Source organism: Monodelphis domestica, chromosome 8, assembly GCF_027887165.1.
Source record: "Monodelphis domestica isolate mMonDom1 chromosome 8, mMonDom1.pri, whole genome shotgun sequence".
NCBI lineage: Eukaryota > Metazoa > Chordata > Mammalia > Didelphimorphia > Didelphidae > Monodelphis > Monodelphis domestica.
The window spans coordinates 58,101,810-58,120,255 of record NC_077234.1 but is presented as its reverse complement, the minus strand read 5'-3'; the positions used below and the strand labels follow the sequence as shown (position 1 = coordinate 58,120,255).

At 39.9% G+C, this 18,446-nt stretch overlaps 1 protein-coding gene across 1 annotated transcript in view; it reads right to left on the bottom strand.

Annotated features, from left to right (window-relative positions):
- The window catches only part of SLC16A14 (solute carrier family 16 member 14), a 55,136-nt gene that overhangs the window by 25,793 nt on the left and 10,897 nt on the right, over positions 1–18,446 (bottom strand). The window contains exons 2-3 of the mRNA XM_016425257.2: positions 10,644–10,916; positions 1,332–1,475 (exon numbers count right to left, since the gene is read on the bottom strand). Coding sequence (XP_016280743.1) covers positions 1,332–1,475; positions 10,644–10,902 — 403 coding nt within the window. The 5' untranslated portion in view covers positions 10,903–10,916. The remainder of the gene's footprint in view (positions 1–1,331; positions 1,476–10,643; positions 10,917–18,446) is intronic.

Sequence of the window (18,446 nt, the reverse complement as noted above, 5' to 3'; positions counted from 1 at the left end):
TACATTTATTATTTATTTAATGTTTTTACTTATATTGTTTATTTATTTTATTTATTTACATACGATATACTCATTTAATACTTATTTTAATAGGTTATATTTATTATAACATATTTATTTAAGCTTATTTAACATTTATTATTTTATATAACAGTAATATCATTATTATTTTGTTAGTTCACATTTATATAGTGCTTACAATGTGCCAAGCACTGTGTTTAAGCACTTTACAAATATTATTATAAGAGTGGTAGGGTTAGACATTGAGGTTAAACGACTTGCCCAGGGTCACAGGGCTAGGAAGTGTCCAAGACCACATTTGAACCCAGTACCACTGGCTAGACCTAGCTCTCAATCCACTCAGCCACTTAGCTGTCCCTAAAGAGTTTCTCTTTTAAAGAAGTAACAACGAGACAAGACAGTACAGTGGTGGGAAAAGCACTGGGCTGAAAGCTAGAGGACCTGGGTTCAAATCCATCTCCCATTATTTAGTGATGTTGGGTGAAGTTTTCTTATCTCAAAGTGAAGAGCTGAGTCCAGATGGCCTCTAAAGTCCCTTCCAGGCCTAAAGTTATGACCCTAAATATTAACTGCATGTCAAAGAAATAATTCATTGTATAATACACTTGTAACCTGTTAATTCATCTTTAAAATATTTTAATTAAATACTTAATTATTAATTAGAATTTAATTCATCATAATTTACTTGGTTATGAATAATTAATATAGATAATCAATGATTCGACCAGAATCTATTAAGCACCTATCAATCAATAAACACTCATTAAGTGCCTCGTATGTGCCATAAGGGTCCTTTTTAAAAATAAACTGGAGAGGCAAAGATATAAATGAAACTGTTCCTGCCCTCAAGAAACTTCTACTCTAGAGGAAGACAATATTCACACATATAAATATACTCAAAGTAAGTAATGCAAAATGAATGTTAAGGTAATTAGAGAGGAAGGCACTCGGATAGCCGAGGAAATCTGTGACGGCCTCTGGTGGGAGGCTTCAGTGATTTTCTGGAGGTGGCTGGAGGAGCAGAAGGGAGAGAAATCTCACTTGAGACACCTCAGAGTCTTCTGTGGAAGGCTCAACAGGAGTCACCACTCCGCTGGGAGCTCCCCAGGAGCCTTTCCCAAGTGCCACGCAAAGAGACAGACTTTCTTCCCTGCTACATCAACGCTTTACGTTTCTTGTGTGTACAAATGATGGCAGAATAAAAAGCAAGATGGTATAGGTGGATGTTTCCCCTCCGCGATAAATCTTACTGCCAAGAGGCACAATGAAAGGACGCCGGCCACCTATTTCCCAGCACGTCCCTTACTCACCAGCCGCTACTCCGAATGTGATGAAGAGATAATGCACGTTGGTGGCATAGGCACTCAGGACCCAGCCCAGGGCATTCAGAATCCCGCCCATGATGGCGGTCTTGCGGCAGCCACATGTGTTAATGAACAAGCCAATGAAAGGTCCTGTGGTTGGAACATCAAAAAGAATCAACAATTCAAATTTCATTGCCATTCCACCCTCATAAAGTCTTACCCGAACCCAACTAATCAGTGCCATAAAGCATAACAATGATGAGACAAAACTAGGGGAAATGTTGGGAAGATGCCAACTTGGACTGAACGTGAAGAAGAATCTCCAAATTATTCCAATGGAATGGGCTGCCTCAGGAGGTACAAACAGGTAGCATGGTGGATAGCGTGTGGGACTTGGAATCAAGAACACCTGCCACCTGTTCCTCTGGGCTAGTCAGTTATCGTCTCTGGATCTCAGTTTCCTCATCTACAACATGTGAGGAGCTAGACCGAAAGCGCTCCGTCTCTGTTCTGTTCTCGCCTTGTGTCTATGATCCTGTGAGGCAAATAGGCTAATTTGTCCTTTTTTTCCTCGAATAATACAACAAGGAAACATGGAGCTGGGTTAAAATTCTGCCTAGGTCACTAACTAGTTGTGTGATCCTGTCTTCCTTGATTTCCCCATCTGTAAAATGGGGAAAATCATAGCATCTACCTCCCGGGGTTATTGTGAGGGTCAAATGAGTTAATATTTCTAAAGCACTTTGGAAACCTTAAAGTGCTATACAATTATATCTATAATTTGTTACATAGAGTAGATGATAATAGATTTATTGCATATAATAATAGATACACTCTGTAGTACTTCAAGGTTTACAAAGTGCTTTACAAATATTAACTCATTTGATTTCCATAATAATCCTGAGAGGTAGGATTATTATTATCCCCATTTTACAGATGGGGAAGCAGAGATAAACAATGCTAAGGTGACAAGCCCAGGGTCAAGCTGAGACCAAATTTAAATTCAGGTGTTTTTGACTCCAGATCCAGTGTTCCATCCGTTATCTCATCCAGCTGCATCTTCACAGAGGTTGGCATTATTATTATTATTACTATTATTATTATTATTTAATGCACAAATGTAGCTCCTCTGGTTGCCCCCTTGCCTGTATTTCTCAGATGAAAATAGATCTATGGCCATATAGTCTCAGTCATCAAGCAGAACGCAAGGTTATGCCTATCCTTTGTTAGAATGACAAACAGCCTCAGCTTTCTCCTGTTGAGAATTGTTCCAGGCCTCCCGTCATGTTGTCTAACGCTCGATGGCATCCAGAGCTCTTCAGCCTCCAGCAGCCTGAATTCTCTGATGGGAGTTGGGGCAGGGGAAAGGTGCTGATTGCATAAACATTCATCTATCCAGAACCTCTGCTTTATCCCTAAATGAGGCCAAATTAAGGATCTGCATGCAAACATAGTATAACAACACCAACAGCAACAACTTGTATTTGGTGTTTACTATTATAATTATTACCTCCTTTGATATATGCAATTTCATCTTGCTAATGGCTATTGTTGTCAGTAAGGCATTGCTGAGATGGCTCCGTCTTAAATACAGTGATGCCATCACATAACGATGAGAGCAGATCAGTCAATTATTATTGTATTCACCCTGTTATCTTGGAGACAATCAGACAGCAGAAAAACATTTTATTTTTTTACAACCCTTACTTTCTGCCTTAGAACCAATACTATGTATTGGTTCCAGGGCAAAGGAGTGGTAATGGCTAGGCAATGGGGGTTCAGTGACTTGCTCAGGGTCACACAGCTAGGGAGTGTCTGAGGCTAGACTTGAACCCAGGACCTCCCTGGGTTCTGTCTATCTGTCTAGGCCTGGCTCTCTATCCAATATCCAAAACATTTTAAAATAAAGATGGACCTGAAGATGGATAATGACCCTATTACCAACTCATTCTGGGTAACTTTTCACTTCTGATGATAATTATTAATGGCAAAAAGATAAATCTTAAAGAATTGTAAGATACAGGTTAAAGGCATTTATTTCTTCTGTATCTTTTACAATGATTTAAGTAATCTACACTATAATCACTCCACTATATGAATGAAATTCTAATGAGTGAGCAAAGGTGCAAGGGCGGGGGGGGGGGTGGGGGTCATGCTTGTCAGTTTGCTATTAATAGGCTTTTTTAGAATTGAAAAGGCCTCTTTGAATGGCCTGATTATATTCTCCTTCCCACGAGGCTCCAGAAATTGCTCATAAGTAAATGCTTCCAACGGACAGTTTATTTTTTCAATGTTACATTAAAAAAGAATCTTTTGAATTTAATGCCCAAACAGACAAATGGTAACCTTTGGAATTCAAGGAAGACCATGTCTCATTGAAAAGGAACATGCTCTATACATGGGATACAAATGCATTCAGCATTAGGAAATCAGTAACTTCATTTCTCTGGGCCTCAGTTTCTACAACTGTAAAATGAGAACCTAGATGACCTGGACGGTTCCCTCCATCTCTAAATCTAGAATCTAAATGTAGGAGCATGCCTACTAATGGAAGAGCCCCTGATTCTAATTCCTTCATCTTACAAAAGAGGATGAATTAAAGTTCAGGCAAGTTAAGTGACTTGCCCAGGGTCACACAACTAATGTTGTGTATGTATCTGAGACAGTATTCAAAACCAGGTCTTCCTGAGCCAAAATATACCACTAAAAATGACCTAGAACTTCAGGTTCCCACACAGTCAAACAAGACTGTGAAGATCTCATGGGCGGTGTTCTCTGAGTCATCGCTGTTTTCTGAAAGTACAGTTTTAACAAATTTGAAACAGTCCATTCACTCTGCCCAATTATTCACCAACCAACCTAATTTGAGAGTTGCATGTTCATTGAATGTTCCTTCCCACACGAGGCTCTTAGAGAATCATCAATTGGCAAAGAGGCAAATCCTAAAGCGAAATAGTCTGCAAATGGGAAAACAGTCTACAAGACGTCTCTCTCTTCAATTTTCCATTGAAGTTTGGAATCCTTCCCAGTTAACAATGAGCTTCTCACTTTCTCAGGGCAGCTGTGTAGTACAGTGGATAGAGCAGTGGAGCTGGTATCAGAAGGACCCAAGTTCCTAATCTAGCTTCTGGCATTTACTAGTGGTGTGAACCTGGGCAAGTCCTTTAACCCCTATTTGTCTCGGTTTCTCCATCTGTCAAATGAGCTGGAGAAGGAAATGGCAAACCACTCCAGTATCTTTGGCAAGAAAATCCCAAAAGGGGTCTGGAAGAGTCAGACATGGCTGAACAACAATAAATGCATTTTTAAATCTTTGATCAACAGGATGAGTAAACTCTGGTGAGAAGAGAAACTTAGAACTTTTGGTGGCAAATTCTCCTCTTCTGAGGTCTTAAGACTGTGGGGGTATGGCTTAGCTCTACCACTGACCTGGTGTGCCCCAGTGCTCCCACCAATGAAGTAAGAACCATTTAGAGCTATGTGCCAGGGTTGAGGATGAGGCTTAGAGGCTAACGGGATCTCAGAAGGCTTTGAGTCCACCCTTCCCATTTTACACACGAGGAAAGATGGTCCAGAGAATTTAAGTGACTTGCTTATGTAATACATTTGCATATGTATATATATATTCATGTAATAAATGGGAAATCCAGGATTTGAACCCAGGCCTTTCTTTTGACTTAAAATTCCCTGTTATTTCCACTATACCTCTCAATGATCTTAGCCTGATTCTTTCTACTAGACTCCAAGACTAACCCAAACAAAGATACCCTAGACCTGTATTGGCAAATCTATGGCACGCGTGCCAGAGGGGGGTTGTTCTCTTCCCCCTTGCCACACACATCTGAGGACATTTCTCATTTTACCCACCCCCTCTTCCCAGCAGTCCAATGGGAGCATTTCCTCCCTCCCCTGTCTGGGGTGGGGGCTCACATGTGGTATGAGGATTGCTGTTTGGGCACTCGGTCTCTAAAAGGTTCTCCATCACTGCCCTAGACTGTGTGGGTTGTGTCCCCTCCATGGTGTTGCCCTGGAAGCCACATTTATTAATGCATTTTAAGTATGAGAAAATTAGGGACCTTTTATTACAGGTAAATGTCAGTCTTGGGTAATGGAGAAAGAGATGTTCTTAAAGTCCAGAAGACCTGAGTTCAAATCCCTTCTCTAACATATTCTGGCTTTGAGTCATTGAACAAGTCACAACCTCTGAGTGCTCTAGACAACTCTCTAACACTAAGCTGCAGAGAAGGTGCTGACCTATGCGAGGAGAGAGAGTTTTCTCACCTGGGAGGTCCTATGTCAATGAAATCATAGGTCCAGTCACCTTAGCCCTTAAAAAGCAAGCTAAGGAACCAATCAATCTTTTACATATTTTTATTAATAACCCTAACCTTCTGTCTAAGAATCAATTTTGTATCACTTCTTTTTTTTTTAAACCCTTACCTTCCGTCTTGGAGTCAATACTGTGTATTGGCTCCAAGGCAGAAGAGTGGTAAGGGCTAGGCAATGGGGGTCAAGTGACTTGCCCAGGGTCACACAGCTGGGAAGTGGCTGAGGCCAGATTTGAACCTAGGACCTCCCGTCTCTAAGACTGGCTCTCAATCCACTGAGCTACCCAGCTGCCCCCTTTTGTATCACTTCTAAAGCAAAAGAGCAGTCAGGACTAGACAATTGGAGTAAAGTGACTTGCCCAGGGTCACACAGCTAGGAAGCATCTGAGGCCAGATTTGAACTTGGGTCCTGATTCCAGGGCTGGCACTCTATCCACTGAGCAATCCAGCTGCTCCTCAATCAACCTTTAATCACAACTTATAATAAGCAAGTTGTTACACCTAGAAAAAAAAGTATTTTCGACCTCTGCATGTGGCTTATTCCATCCCTGAGTGTGGTTCCCCCAACCTCCCAAACTGCCAAAGCACGTAAGATCCTGGAGGCAGAGCCTGGCATCTTTTTGTCTTTGTATTCTCAGGAGAATGTCTGGCACAAGTAGACACCTAATACACGTTTGTGGCTTGTTTCATTGTGTAGCCTCCTGGCTGTTCCAGGAACACAGCATTCCATCTCCTGGCTGTTCATTTTCCCTGGCTGCCCCCCCATGCCAGGAGTGTTCTCTCTCTTTTCATCTCCATCACTCAGATTATTTCACCTAAAATCCAACCCTGGTCCCTTTAAATGCTCAAGTCTTCCCTCAGTGGATTATCTCTAATTTCTCCTTTCAATGGCTTTTCTTTTTCTTTAAACCCTCACTTGTCATCTTCGAATTAATACTTGTACTGGTTCTAAGGCAGAAGGGTGGTAAGGGCTAGGCAATGGGGGTTAAGTGACTTGTTCAGGGTCACACAGCTAGGAAGTGTCTGAGGTCAAATTTGAATCCAGGACCTTCCGTCTCTAAGCCTGCTCTCAATCCACTGAGCTGCCTAGCTGCCCCATTTCTTTTTAAAGTGCTCTATAAATGTGAATCTGACTCCAAAGCCCACCCTCCTGGGTCTTACTCTAGGGCTGATGGAGGACTTCCTAGTGTGACCCTGTAGGATCCTCTCTCCTAAAATCTGAAGGCGGGTTCCTACTGCCTCATCTCAGAGTGTTTATGTAAAGAAAGGAAGTGTTAGAACTCCTTGTTAAGAAGAGCGATAAAATGTGGGTCACAGCATTCTTGTCTTTCATTTTGCCTGTGTCCCCTTAGGCTTTGTTTGTTCTTTCCTGAATGAATAAGTGATGATTGAAAGGTCTTTTCTTGGTTTTGCCAATCTTCAGTGTTTCCCCTTTGACAGCAGGACCTTGGTTTGGTTCAGGAGTGGAGGAGTTCAGTGGACAGGAAGGAGCAGCTTAATCACTTACAGGTGAAAGCAACTAAGCAGACACATATATGTCGTCTTGTATGGGCAAAGTGTGAGTTCACATCCTGGTACATAGCCAGGCGATGCACCGAACGAACCCTTTGCCTTTCACTGTCCTCAATTATATGATAAAGGTATCTGGTCCAAATGACCTCCAAAATCCATTTGATCACACCAAATCCATGATCCTAGGCAATAAGATTCTTTATTTTAATTCAGCTCAGCAAAATGCTTTAGAAATGACTCCCTACCTGTGGTTTACAGACGCATAGGATCACACAGTTAGGAAAAACATAGGAGACCCTCTAAACCAAGCGGCAGATCACATTATTGTAATTAATTCAATTACCTTCAATAATAGGCATATTATTTTACAGATCCCTTATCCACCCTTCCAGGATTGTTTTTTTCTATTCATTCCATGAAAAGGCGATGACTTGACTGACTCTAGCATTGGTGTTTTTGGTGCCAAAACTGGGGGCAGAATCACACTATGATGCAATGAATTCTGGCTCTGGTATCAGAACTCTGGAACCAAATTATGGTTCTGATGCTTACTATCTATAACAACAACAACTAGTATTTAGACTGCACTTAAAGGTTTGCAAAGAACTTATCCATATTATCTCATTTTATCTTCATAACAATCCTATAAAGAAGGGGCGATCATTTTCATTTTACAGATAAGGAAACTGAGGCAAACAGAGATTAAGTAAATTGCCCAGAATCACACAGCTAGGAAGTATCTGAGGTCAAGTTAAAATTCAAGGCTTTCTGATTCTAGATCTACTGAGCCATCTTGATCTCAGCCACAACTTCCCTATGCCTCCATTTTCTCATCTGTAAAACAAAGGGGTTAGACTATATGATTTCTGTGGTCCCTGCTAGCCCTAGGTCTATGAAAAATGTTGTGCTAATGTCTAGATAAAATCAGCATTACTGAAGGTAATTAAATTAATTTCATTTGATAGAATTATAGATTTTGAATGGGATGAAATCTTAGAGATCATTTGGTCCAATCACCATTACAGAAAGTAAAAATATCTTCTTTGTAATATATATAACCTAAGTTTAGTTCTTCTTATAGCTATTTTACAAATTAGACTTTTGGAATTGGTGTTTTTATATCTGGAAGTGAAAACATTAACAACAATAATGATATGATAGAAGCCCATCTAGGTTGGTCAGATGACAGGAATATGGACTACCATCTGGAGCATCCTCCCTCCTTGCCTTTCCTTTGGTCCCAGGCTTGATGAGACCTGGTCTGGCTGGCTGACTGTTCCTGATATTTGAAGTCACTAACTATTCATTTCTGGGAAGCAGAGGACCGCCATGTTTTCCCATTAGCTCTAGCTCTGCATCCCAAGGTTCTCTCTCTTTACCATCCCCCTTTTCTCTGTATTTTCTACGTCCTCCCCAACCTCACTCTGACTGAAGATACTCATGCCATCCATTGGGTTAGTCTTACTTTGTTATTTCTGCCAATTGTGAGCTCCTTGAGAGTAGAGACTGTCTTGGCTTTTTCCATTTGCATTCCTAGAGCTTTTCATAGTGCTTAATAAATGCATTTATCCATTCATAAAGAAGGATCTTGACTATTAAATATGGGAAGACCCAAGTTTGAATCCTCCTGACCCATACCAGCTTTGTAAGAATGTTCACATCATTTTGCCCCTCCAGCCTTAGTTATTCCTAAAATGAAGACAGTGATAGCTGAAGGACTCTCCTCACAGGGTTGTCATGAGGCCGAAATGAGACCACGGATGTGGGGAAGAAAATTAAAAAAAAAACAAAACAAAAGAGATAGCCTGTGGCTCAGCTGGAATGGTTTTTTAGCATCATTTCAGTAATTGCTCTTGATGGGGGCAACTAGGTAGACTCTTCCTAGCTGCGTGACTCTGGGCAAGACACCATCCCCACTGCCTAGCAGCTCTTACCACTCTTCTGCCTGGAAATCAGTACTTGGTATTGATACTCATATAGGCAGTAAGGGTTTTAAAAATAAACAAACAATTTTTTTGTTTTTTGATATTTTTGATAAAATTTTTTGATAAAAGCTACACCAAAGGGCTCATCCACAAGGGTGGGGGGGGTGACAAATAAGTGGATCAGAAGTCAGTTGGTATATGACTGCTGTGCGGTTTGTGTATCACATTTATAAGCCTATAGAGACTACTTTCAATCCTTGGCTTCTCTCTAAATCTTTTGGAAATTAAAGGCAACCAGAGGGTACAATAGATAGAATGCTAGGCTTGAAGTCAGGAAGATGGAGAGTTCAAATCTGGTCTCAAACATTTACTATTTCTGTGTCCCTGGGAAAGTCACTTAGCCTCAGTTTCCTCATCTGTAAAATGAGGATAATAATGGTAGCTACCTCTAAGGGTTATCGTATGGATCTAGTGAGATAATAGTCGAAACACGCTTAGTATAGTGCTTGGCACACAGTAGGTACTCTATAGATGTTAGCTATTATTAGCAGTGGTAATTTCTTGCCCCTGAATATAAACTCTATTTTTTTAAACTCTTACCTTCTGTCCTAGAATTGATATTGTGTGTATTGGTTCCAAAGCAGAAGATCAGTGAGGGCTAGGCGATAGGGGTTAAGTCACTTGCTTAAAGTCACACAGCTAGGAAGCATCTGAGGTCACATTTGAAGCTAGGACCTCCTATTTCTAGGGCTGGCAGTTGAACTACTAAGCCACCTAGCTGCCCCTTGAATCTAAACTTTTAATTGTCCCTTGTTCCAGTTAAGCAGTCTGCCCCAGATCCTTTCACTCAAAAAAGTAGGTCAAGAGAAAAGCAGACTGGGAAATGGAATGGACACTGAGCTCTGGGTTTAGTTGCTGCATGTAGACACTGGTTCTACTACCTTCTGCCTATACCACCTTGCACAAATCATGTCAATTCCATTGGCCTCGGTTTCCCCATATGTAAAATGCAGTGGCCACGAGAACATAGATTTATAGCTGGAAGGGGCCTTAAAGGTCATCTGGTATAATTCTTCCCCACACCCACCATTTTTATTCACACATGAGGAAACTGAGGTCCAGGGACATTTAGGGTTTTGCTCAAAGTCACAAAGGAGGTAAATATCAAAAGTAAGATTTGAAGCCAGAACCAGTATACAATGCACAACAATGGCTCTTAAATTTTAATATTTTTTCACTTTTTTTTTCCTAAAGAAGTGCCACTATGTTAAAATGTCTATAAGGAAGGATATACACAGATAACTTTATGCTAACATGTTGTTGGTGGATATTTCAAAGCATCAATAATTTTGTTTAAAAAGAGAAAAGTGAGAAAGAAGTTAAGAAGATAATGGATTGAAGTCATTAGCAGAGGAGGACTTCAAAAAGAACCATCTAAGAGGAGTACCTACCAATGGTCTATGTCTTAATAGGGTGAGAGCCTAGAGGGGGAGAAGGGGAATTTCCATGCCGTGTCTACTTATCTAGTGTCTCTGGGATTCTGTCAGACATACCCACGATGAGTGTGATCCCCATGCTAAGGGAGCTAACCCAGGCAGTCAAGCCTCGACTCTGATGGAATTCTTCAAGCCATTCCATGTTCAGCACACCTAGTGCCATCTGGGACCCCATGATGAGTATGTGTACCACGAAAGAGGAAAGGACAATCATCCAAGCCCAGCCACCATCAATGTTGGGGTTAGGCTTATGAGTCTTCTTTTCTCTTGGTCCATCTTCAAAATCATACCCAATATCTTCATGACTGGTGTACATTTTTCTATAATAGTCTGAAAAACATACAACAAAAATAATTTCACTCACTGTAATAAAGAAACATCTTTTACTTTACTCTTCATACCCTCTCCCTCTCCATCACCGTTGAATCTTGCCAGAACTCTAAGTCCTTTAGGATAGATGATCTGAGAGAAGCAGTGGGGTAGGTGGAGAGCCCAACAATAGACAAGTCCTTGAACTTTGAGGCTGAATCCTTTCCACCTAGACCCAAAGAACCCCATCCAGGAGTGATGGGGAATGAAGATCAAAGGTGAAGGGCAACCTATTGCATACCACAGTAACAATTACATCCTTTCCATTTTATGAAGGCTCTTTGCCACATATATTTCTTTTTTAAAAAAATAAAAATTTATTTTTATCTCAATTTCATGTAAAGATGATTTTTAATTTTTTTAAAAAAATGGAGCCAAATTCTCCTCCTCTTCCCCTCCCTCCTCACTCCCATCTTGAGTCAGAAAGCAATCTGATATAGATTTTACAGCATATATTTCTATAATTTAGGGTGGAGGTGAAAGGCCTCTATGCACTGGGAGAGAAGGCTATACATCCCGGGATTATATTATATAGTGAGTTTGGAATCCCCTAATCTTGTGAACATCACCAAGATGGTGGATTGGGGAATTTCAACATCATTTAGGGCCAAGCCCAGTCTATCCAAAGTCTCCGCAGGGTACTGCAGACAGTGAGCTAGAGATCAGCAGAATCCATGCTTTCCATATACAGAAGCCTGAGTGAAGGATGAGAGACAATAGTGCTGAACCCTCCCGCTCTGAGGTTGATGCCAGGATCTTTAGATCTGGAAAATCGCCAGAGAAATGGAAGCATTGTCTGAGGGAGGAACTCGGTGTGAGAGCTGGTGTGTTTTTACTACAATGTGGGTTGCATTGTGGGATGCGCCTCAACAACTCCCAATCTTTAAGAAAACAGTCTTCCGGAGTCGCTTGTTCTCTACTTCTCTGTCTCTGTCTCTGTTTCTGTCTGTCTGTCTCTCTCCCTTTCTCTCCACTCCCCCCCCCCCCATTTCTCTCCCCTCTTTGTCTCTCTACCTCTCCCTCCCTTCTCTCTCAGTCTCTCTCTCTCTCATGATCTCTCAGTCTTTCTCTTTTTTCTCTCCCTCCCTCTTCTCTCTCCCTCCCTCTCTCTCTCCCCTTTCTCTCCCCTCTCTTTCTGTCTCTCTACCTCTCCCTCCCCTCTTCTCTCTCAGTCTTTCTCTCATGATCTCTCAGTCTTTCTCTTTTCTCTTTCCCTCCCTCCCTCTTTTTCTCTCTCTCCCTCTCTCCTTCCCCCTTTCTCTTTCTCTCTCTCCCCTTTTCTCTCCCCTCTTTTTGTCTCTCTATCTCTCCCTCCCTTCTTCTCTCTCAGTTTCTCTCATTCTCTCTTTCTCTTTTCTCTCTCCCTCCCTCTCTCCTTTCCCCTCTACACACACACACTCTCTCTGTCTCTCTGTTTCTGTCTGTCTCTCTTCCCCCCCTTCCTTCCCCCCCCCCCCCATGCCACACATACACATATGGTCTGATAGAGAGAATTGCATTCAATTTGTGTTCATTTGATGTGCCTACCATGGACAAGTCCTAATGTATTAGGAGACCAAAGATTTTAAAATATAACAGTTGTGTCCTCCGAGACTTTACAATCTAATGATGGGATATAAAAATATATTCCCCCACCCAAATGCTATAAATTAGAATGTGATAAGAACAAAAGAGAGATTCAGGTAGAATAGGTTTGGAGAATTTGAAGAGCAGGGCAAGAGATCACTTTCAGTGTGGGGACAGGAGACCTCAGTACGGGCTAGCTCAGGGAAAACTTCCTGGAGGAATTGATGCCAGAGCTCTGTCACTTGGTCACTTTCACCTTGGAGAAAGAACAGAAAAAATGAGGAAGGATCACCTTCAAGGCCTGGCCCTGGGAGAATCAAAGAATGGTGGCCTTGGTGCCAGGAGGCCAGGGTTCAAATAAAGGTAACATCAGCCATATGACCACAGCTCTGTCACTTCAGCTCTTAGAGGCTCATCTGTAAAATGGCCATCATAATGTCACGTTTACCTTCTTCACAAGAGATGTTATGAAGAGATTTCTTTGTGAATTTTTAAACACGACATGAATGGGAATTATGATTACAATGGGCGATGTCCAAGTCAGGATTTGGGAAAGAATGGGTTGAGGTGAGGTGAGGACATAGCTATTGGACTGACATATACAGAAGGGAGAGTCCATGAGGAAGAGGCAGATGAGCGCGGAGCACTTCTCACCAATAATAGTGAACATAAAATGTAATGGCTTCCTTGGGAGGTCTCATTGGAGGTCTTCAATGAGGATGGAGGAGAGAAGGTTTCTATTCATGACTTCAGGTAGATAGCCCGAGTTCCTCTGACTGGGAATCTGAGGAACATGAAATGAACTGGAAGTCTTGACCCCTGGTCATCCATCAAATTTGGCTCAGTCTTATTTAGATTATTGAATATTGTCTTAGCCTTGTGCACTGCGCTCTACCTCTGGATGAGAGGACTTTCCATCTTCTTTCATTAGTACTGATTCTGCAATTAACTTGGTTATTGTTCTTGCACTAAGGTTTTATTTTAAAGCTGCTGCAAGTGTAGATTTTCTATTTTCAGTTTTGCTATAGGCATCATTTGACCTGTAGGTAGATAGTTTTTTTAAATTTATTTTTTCTACATGATAATAAAAATTTGATTTTAAAAATTTTAATTTGCTCAGTTTGCCAAAAAAAGAGTACCTACTGACAAATGGTAGTGACTGTAATCTGTTTGCAAGGTGATTTAACACCATACAATTAAAACAAATTAACTACATGGGGGAAAAAACCTCCTATGTCCATCATCTGAATCACTTGTTTGACTCTCTCTCTTCTATGCTCCCTGTAATTATAATGATTTGAGCTCCTCCTCCACAAAGTCCTGCTCGAAGGACCATCACAGTTTCAAAGGATACATCAAAAGGAGCAGAATCTCTGATGTATTGCTGATATAGCTGATGTCTATATAATAATTTTTTTAAACCTTTACCTCCTGTCTTAGGATCAATATTGTGTGTTGTTTCCAAGGCAGAAGGGTGGTAAGGGCTAGGCGATGGGGGTTAAGTAACTTGCCCAGGGTCACACAGCTAGGAAGGGTCTGAGGCCAGATTTGAACTTAGGACCTCTCATCTCTAGGCCTGGCTCTCAATCCACTGAGCCACTTAGCTGCCCCTGTATAATACTTATAAAGTTTACAAAGCACTTTTCAAACCCTGTGAAGTAGGTGTTATGATTACTATTTTACAGAGGAACAAACTGAGGCCCATCAGTTAAGTGATATGTATAAGGTCATACACCCAGTAAGTGTTCAAGTCAGGATTTGTACCTGTGTCATGATAGAAGCAACATTTACTACTAATCTGGTTGGAACCATAAAAATAGGTCCATTATGAGGCTAGAAATGCAGCAAATATACATGGCCTTAAAGGTTTCTATCATATAGGCTAATTTTTCCTCAAGATAGAAATAAAAACTATTCTCCAAACTTAATTCTTCCTAAGGACTAAGTCTCAAACTATTAATAGAGTTTCCCAGTAACCTACGGCATAAAAGCTTATTGTGTGAGCTATCCAGGCCCTTCAACATTGGCAGCATTCCCATTGCCCTTAAAGTCAACCCAACTCTCTGATGAAGAAAACCATCATGGCAAATGAGAAGGTGGGACATGCTGTACCCAACTAAACTAACACCACATCTTTGCTGAATATCTTTTTCATGTTCTTATTGAATAAGTTTTCTTTTGTTGAGGTTATCAATGGTCTGTAAATATCTTATTTTGTTTCATTCCCAAGCTTGAACCAATGGACCCACCTGAGTCATGCCTGATCTTCCTGACTCCAAGGTGATAAATTATGTCAGCTTTTTGAAGACCAGCCTAGATAAGTACATCACTAGCAAGCTGAATGCTAAGCAATGAATTCTTTGGCCTTAGAAACCCATGAAAAGAATATAAAAGGGATTTGAGAACTGCCTGGGATCTTGGGATTTGTTCTTTAGATGGAGAAGCATTCCCCTCTTAACCTTGAGAATATCTAGGTCTTGAAGCCAGAAGGCAAAATTGATTCATACCTTGAAGTTCTTTAAAAGGCACACAAGATTCTGTAAGAGACACACCAAGAGGAAGAAGGTGAACCTAAGAGATGAGCCAGAAAGAAGCAGTGGACTGGTGGCAATAAGTAAAGAAAGAAATAAAAATAGAAGTGAGCTTCAGCAAAGAAGGAAGAGGTTGAGAAAGGCTATTATAGGTCCCTACAGACATCTCAGAATACAAGGCTTGGGCTGAAGCTACCAGTTATATCAATCAGCCTCTTGTGAAGCCTGGATTTGGCTCTCCCCTGATTGTAACAATGAAGGTACTTAGTTCTTCCTTGTGATTGTGAAGATTTAAACTGTAACATGTCTATTTTTAGATTTTAATCCCCCAAAGCGTAAACACCATACTTAAAAGTTAAGTATGGAGACCTGTGTATTTTTAAATTCAATCACAAAAAGTGCAAACACGGTACTTAAAAGTTAAGTATGAAGATCTGCTCTTTTAGATCTAATCACCAAAAGTGCAAATATCCTACTTAATCATGAAGTGGGAGGTCTGTGATCCATGTGTGTGATAGAGGGTAACAAATCAGAATCAACTAACTGTCTTCTGGGCAGTCCCAGAGCAGAGCGTCAACTGTGATGGGTAGATGTGGAATTAGGGGAAGTGATGCAAGAGAAAATGTTTTTAAAAGTAGATTTCAACTTGGAACTGGAATTCTTGGAGTGGAGTTCAGATTGGACTTCCACTTCTGCTGGATGTCAATTCTTTATGCTTTCAAGTTGAAGCTGATGAAGAGGGGCAGAAGAATCTGCTGACTGGACTGATACTTGGTGAGTGAAAAGTTGACTCTTAACTGCTGGATTTTCTGAAGAGACTTCCTGGGTCCTTGGCTTTGCTGAGGCCAGCTGAAACTAATTCTCCCTGCCCGGAGGGCGGGGAGTAAATTACTTAGTGCTCAGGCTAGATATCTTACCTTATCCTCTCTCTAATTTCTTGCTTCATTCTTTCTACATTTTGTAAATAGATTGTAAATAAAATCTCTTTGGAATTAATTAAATTCCTGGTGACCAAAGTCTTAAATAATCAAGTCCAACCCTTTAAAAAATAACCCCCTTTTCCCCCTTACCCTTTTCAAGTACACAAGGAAGTTCTAAGAAAAGGTCTGCCTTTTCCCTAATTCTCCCCAACTTCCCCCTGTTCATTAATAGATATTATAATATGGTCTACTCATTTTTTTAACCCAACATTTCTGATAACCTTAACTTTTTCCTCAATCATAAAGAGACCAAGAATTAGTTAATCTCTGCCTAATTTAGGAATTTTCTTATATGGAGCATTGTATTGTGATCCTACTCCTTACTTTTTTGTGGTATGGTCAAACCAAGGAATAAAGACAGTATTTTGACATACTCTAGAACTGAGGATTAACTTATACTACATTGTATACTGAAGACTAGAAAAGTGAACAAATTTTGTCACAGGCAAAAAGTGAAAAAAGCAGAACAGTTAACATCTGTCAAATAAAGTAGATGAGAAAAATTGATGCTCTAGGAAGTATTTCTTTTTTTCTTCTTTTTTCTCACCCTCCAAAGTAGGGTAATCATTTAATATAACTCTGAACTGATCTTTCCCAAAGTTGTGAACTTAGCAAATGTTTTTCCATCAAATTCTTTCTTAGGGGTGTGGTACCCTTAAATGGCCCATAAGAGGGAGCATTTTGCATAAAGCCTAGTAGTTTCTGAATGATTTTTTATATATATTAAAAAGTGTATTCTTTTCATATTGCCTTTGTTCAAGCTACTAGGTGCTTTCCTTAGTCTTCTAGTAACTAATTGTAAAAATCATGTGATGTAGCTTTAAAAATCCTTTTAATATATATACACACATATATATAATTTAGCTAAAATATAATCATATTGCTAGGTTACCATCACTAATACTACTAATATTGACCCTGTTTTTGACCTCCCTTACATGTACACATGCTTTCCATAGCTTTATTCCTAGTAACATGACCTCAAACCTGTGAGGTTCTGCCAGCTAAGTGCTAAAGCTAACAGTGTTCTGTACATCCTAAACACTGACAAGAATATACTGAACTATGATTTTTCAAACACTAGAACAAAATTTTGACAATGTGAAAGTTGCCAGATTGTGGAATGTTTTTTAATTTTTTTTTAAATTTTATTTAATTTTTAAATTTTTTCTATGGTTAAATGATTCTTGTTGTCTCCCTCCCCTCTTCCCTCTCCACCTCCTGGAGTTGACAAGCAATTTCACTGGATTACACATGTATTATCACTCAAAATCTATTTCCATATTATTCATTTTTGTAACAGAATAACATTTTAAAACCAAAACCCCAAATCATATATTCATATAAACAAATGATAAATCATATCTTTTCTTCTGGATTTCTACTCCCACAGTTCTTTCTCTAGAGGTGGATAGCATTTTTTCTCATAAGTCACTCAGAATCATCCTAGATCATTACATTGCTTTTAGTAGCAAAGTCAATGACATTTGATTGTCCCACAGTGTTTCTGTTACTGTGTATAATATTCTCCTGGTTCTTCTCATTTCACTCTGCATAAGTTCATGGAGGTCTTTCTAGTTCTTATAGAAATCCATCGATTCATCATTCCTCATAGCATAATAGTATTCCATCACTATCATATACTACAATTTGTTCAGCCATTTCCCAATTGAGGGACATTCCCTTATTTTCCAATTTTTTGACACCACAAAAAGTGCAACTATAAATATTTTTGTACAAACAGATCCTTTCCCATTTTAAAAAAAATCTCTTTGGGATACAAACCTAGTCATGGTATTGCTAGATCAGAGGGTATGTATGCATTCTTTTATAGTCCTTTGGGCATAATTCCAAATTGCCTTCCAGAATGGTTGGATCAATTCACAACTCCACAAGCAATGCATTAGTGTCCCAATTTTACCACATCTCCTCCAACATTGGTTATTTTCCTTTACTGTCACATTGGTCACTCTGGTAGATATAAAGTGTTACCCGAGTTGTTTTGATTTGCATTTCTCTAACCAGGAGGGATTTAAAACATTTTTTCATATGATTATTGATAGTTTTGATTTCTTCCTCTGAAAACTGCCTATTCATATCCCCGGACCATTTGTCAACTGAGGAGTGATTTGATTTCTTATCAATTTGACTTAGTTATTTGTATATAGAAATGAGACCTTTTTCAGAGAATTTTGTTATAAAAGATTTTTTTTCCCCAGTTTGTTGCTTCCCTTCTAATTTTGGTTGCTTTGGTTGTAGAATGTTTTCATATTGATCTCTTGCTAATGCAATTAGCAGTATATATTATTTGCTATTAAAAAAAAGTATTGTGATTCTATTCCTAATTTTTTTTAAACCTTTGCTTTCTGTCCTAGTAATAAATCTAAAACACAAGGGTAATGTCTAGGCAAATG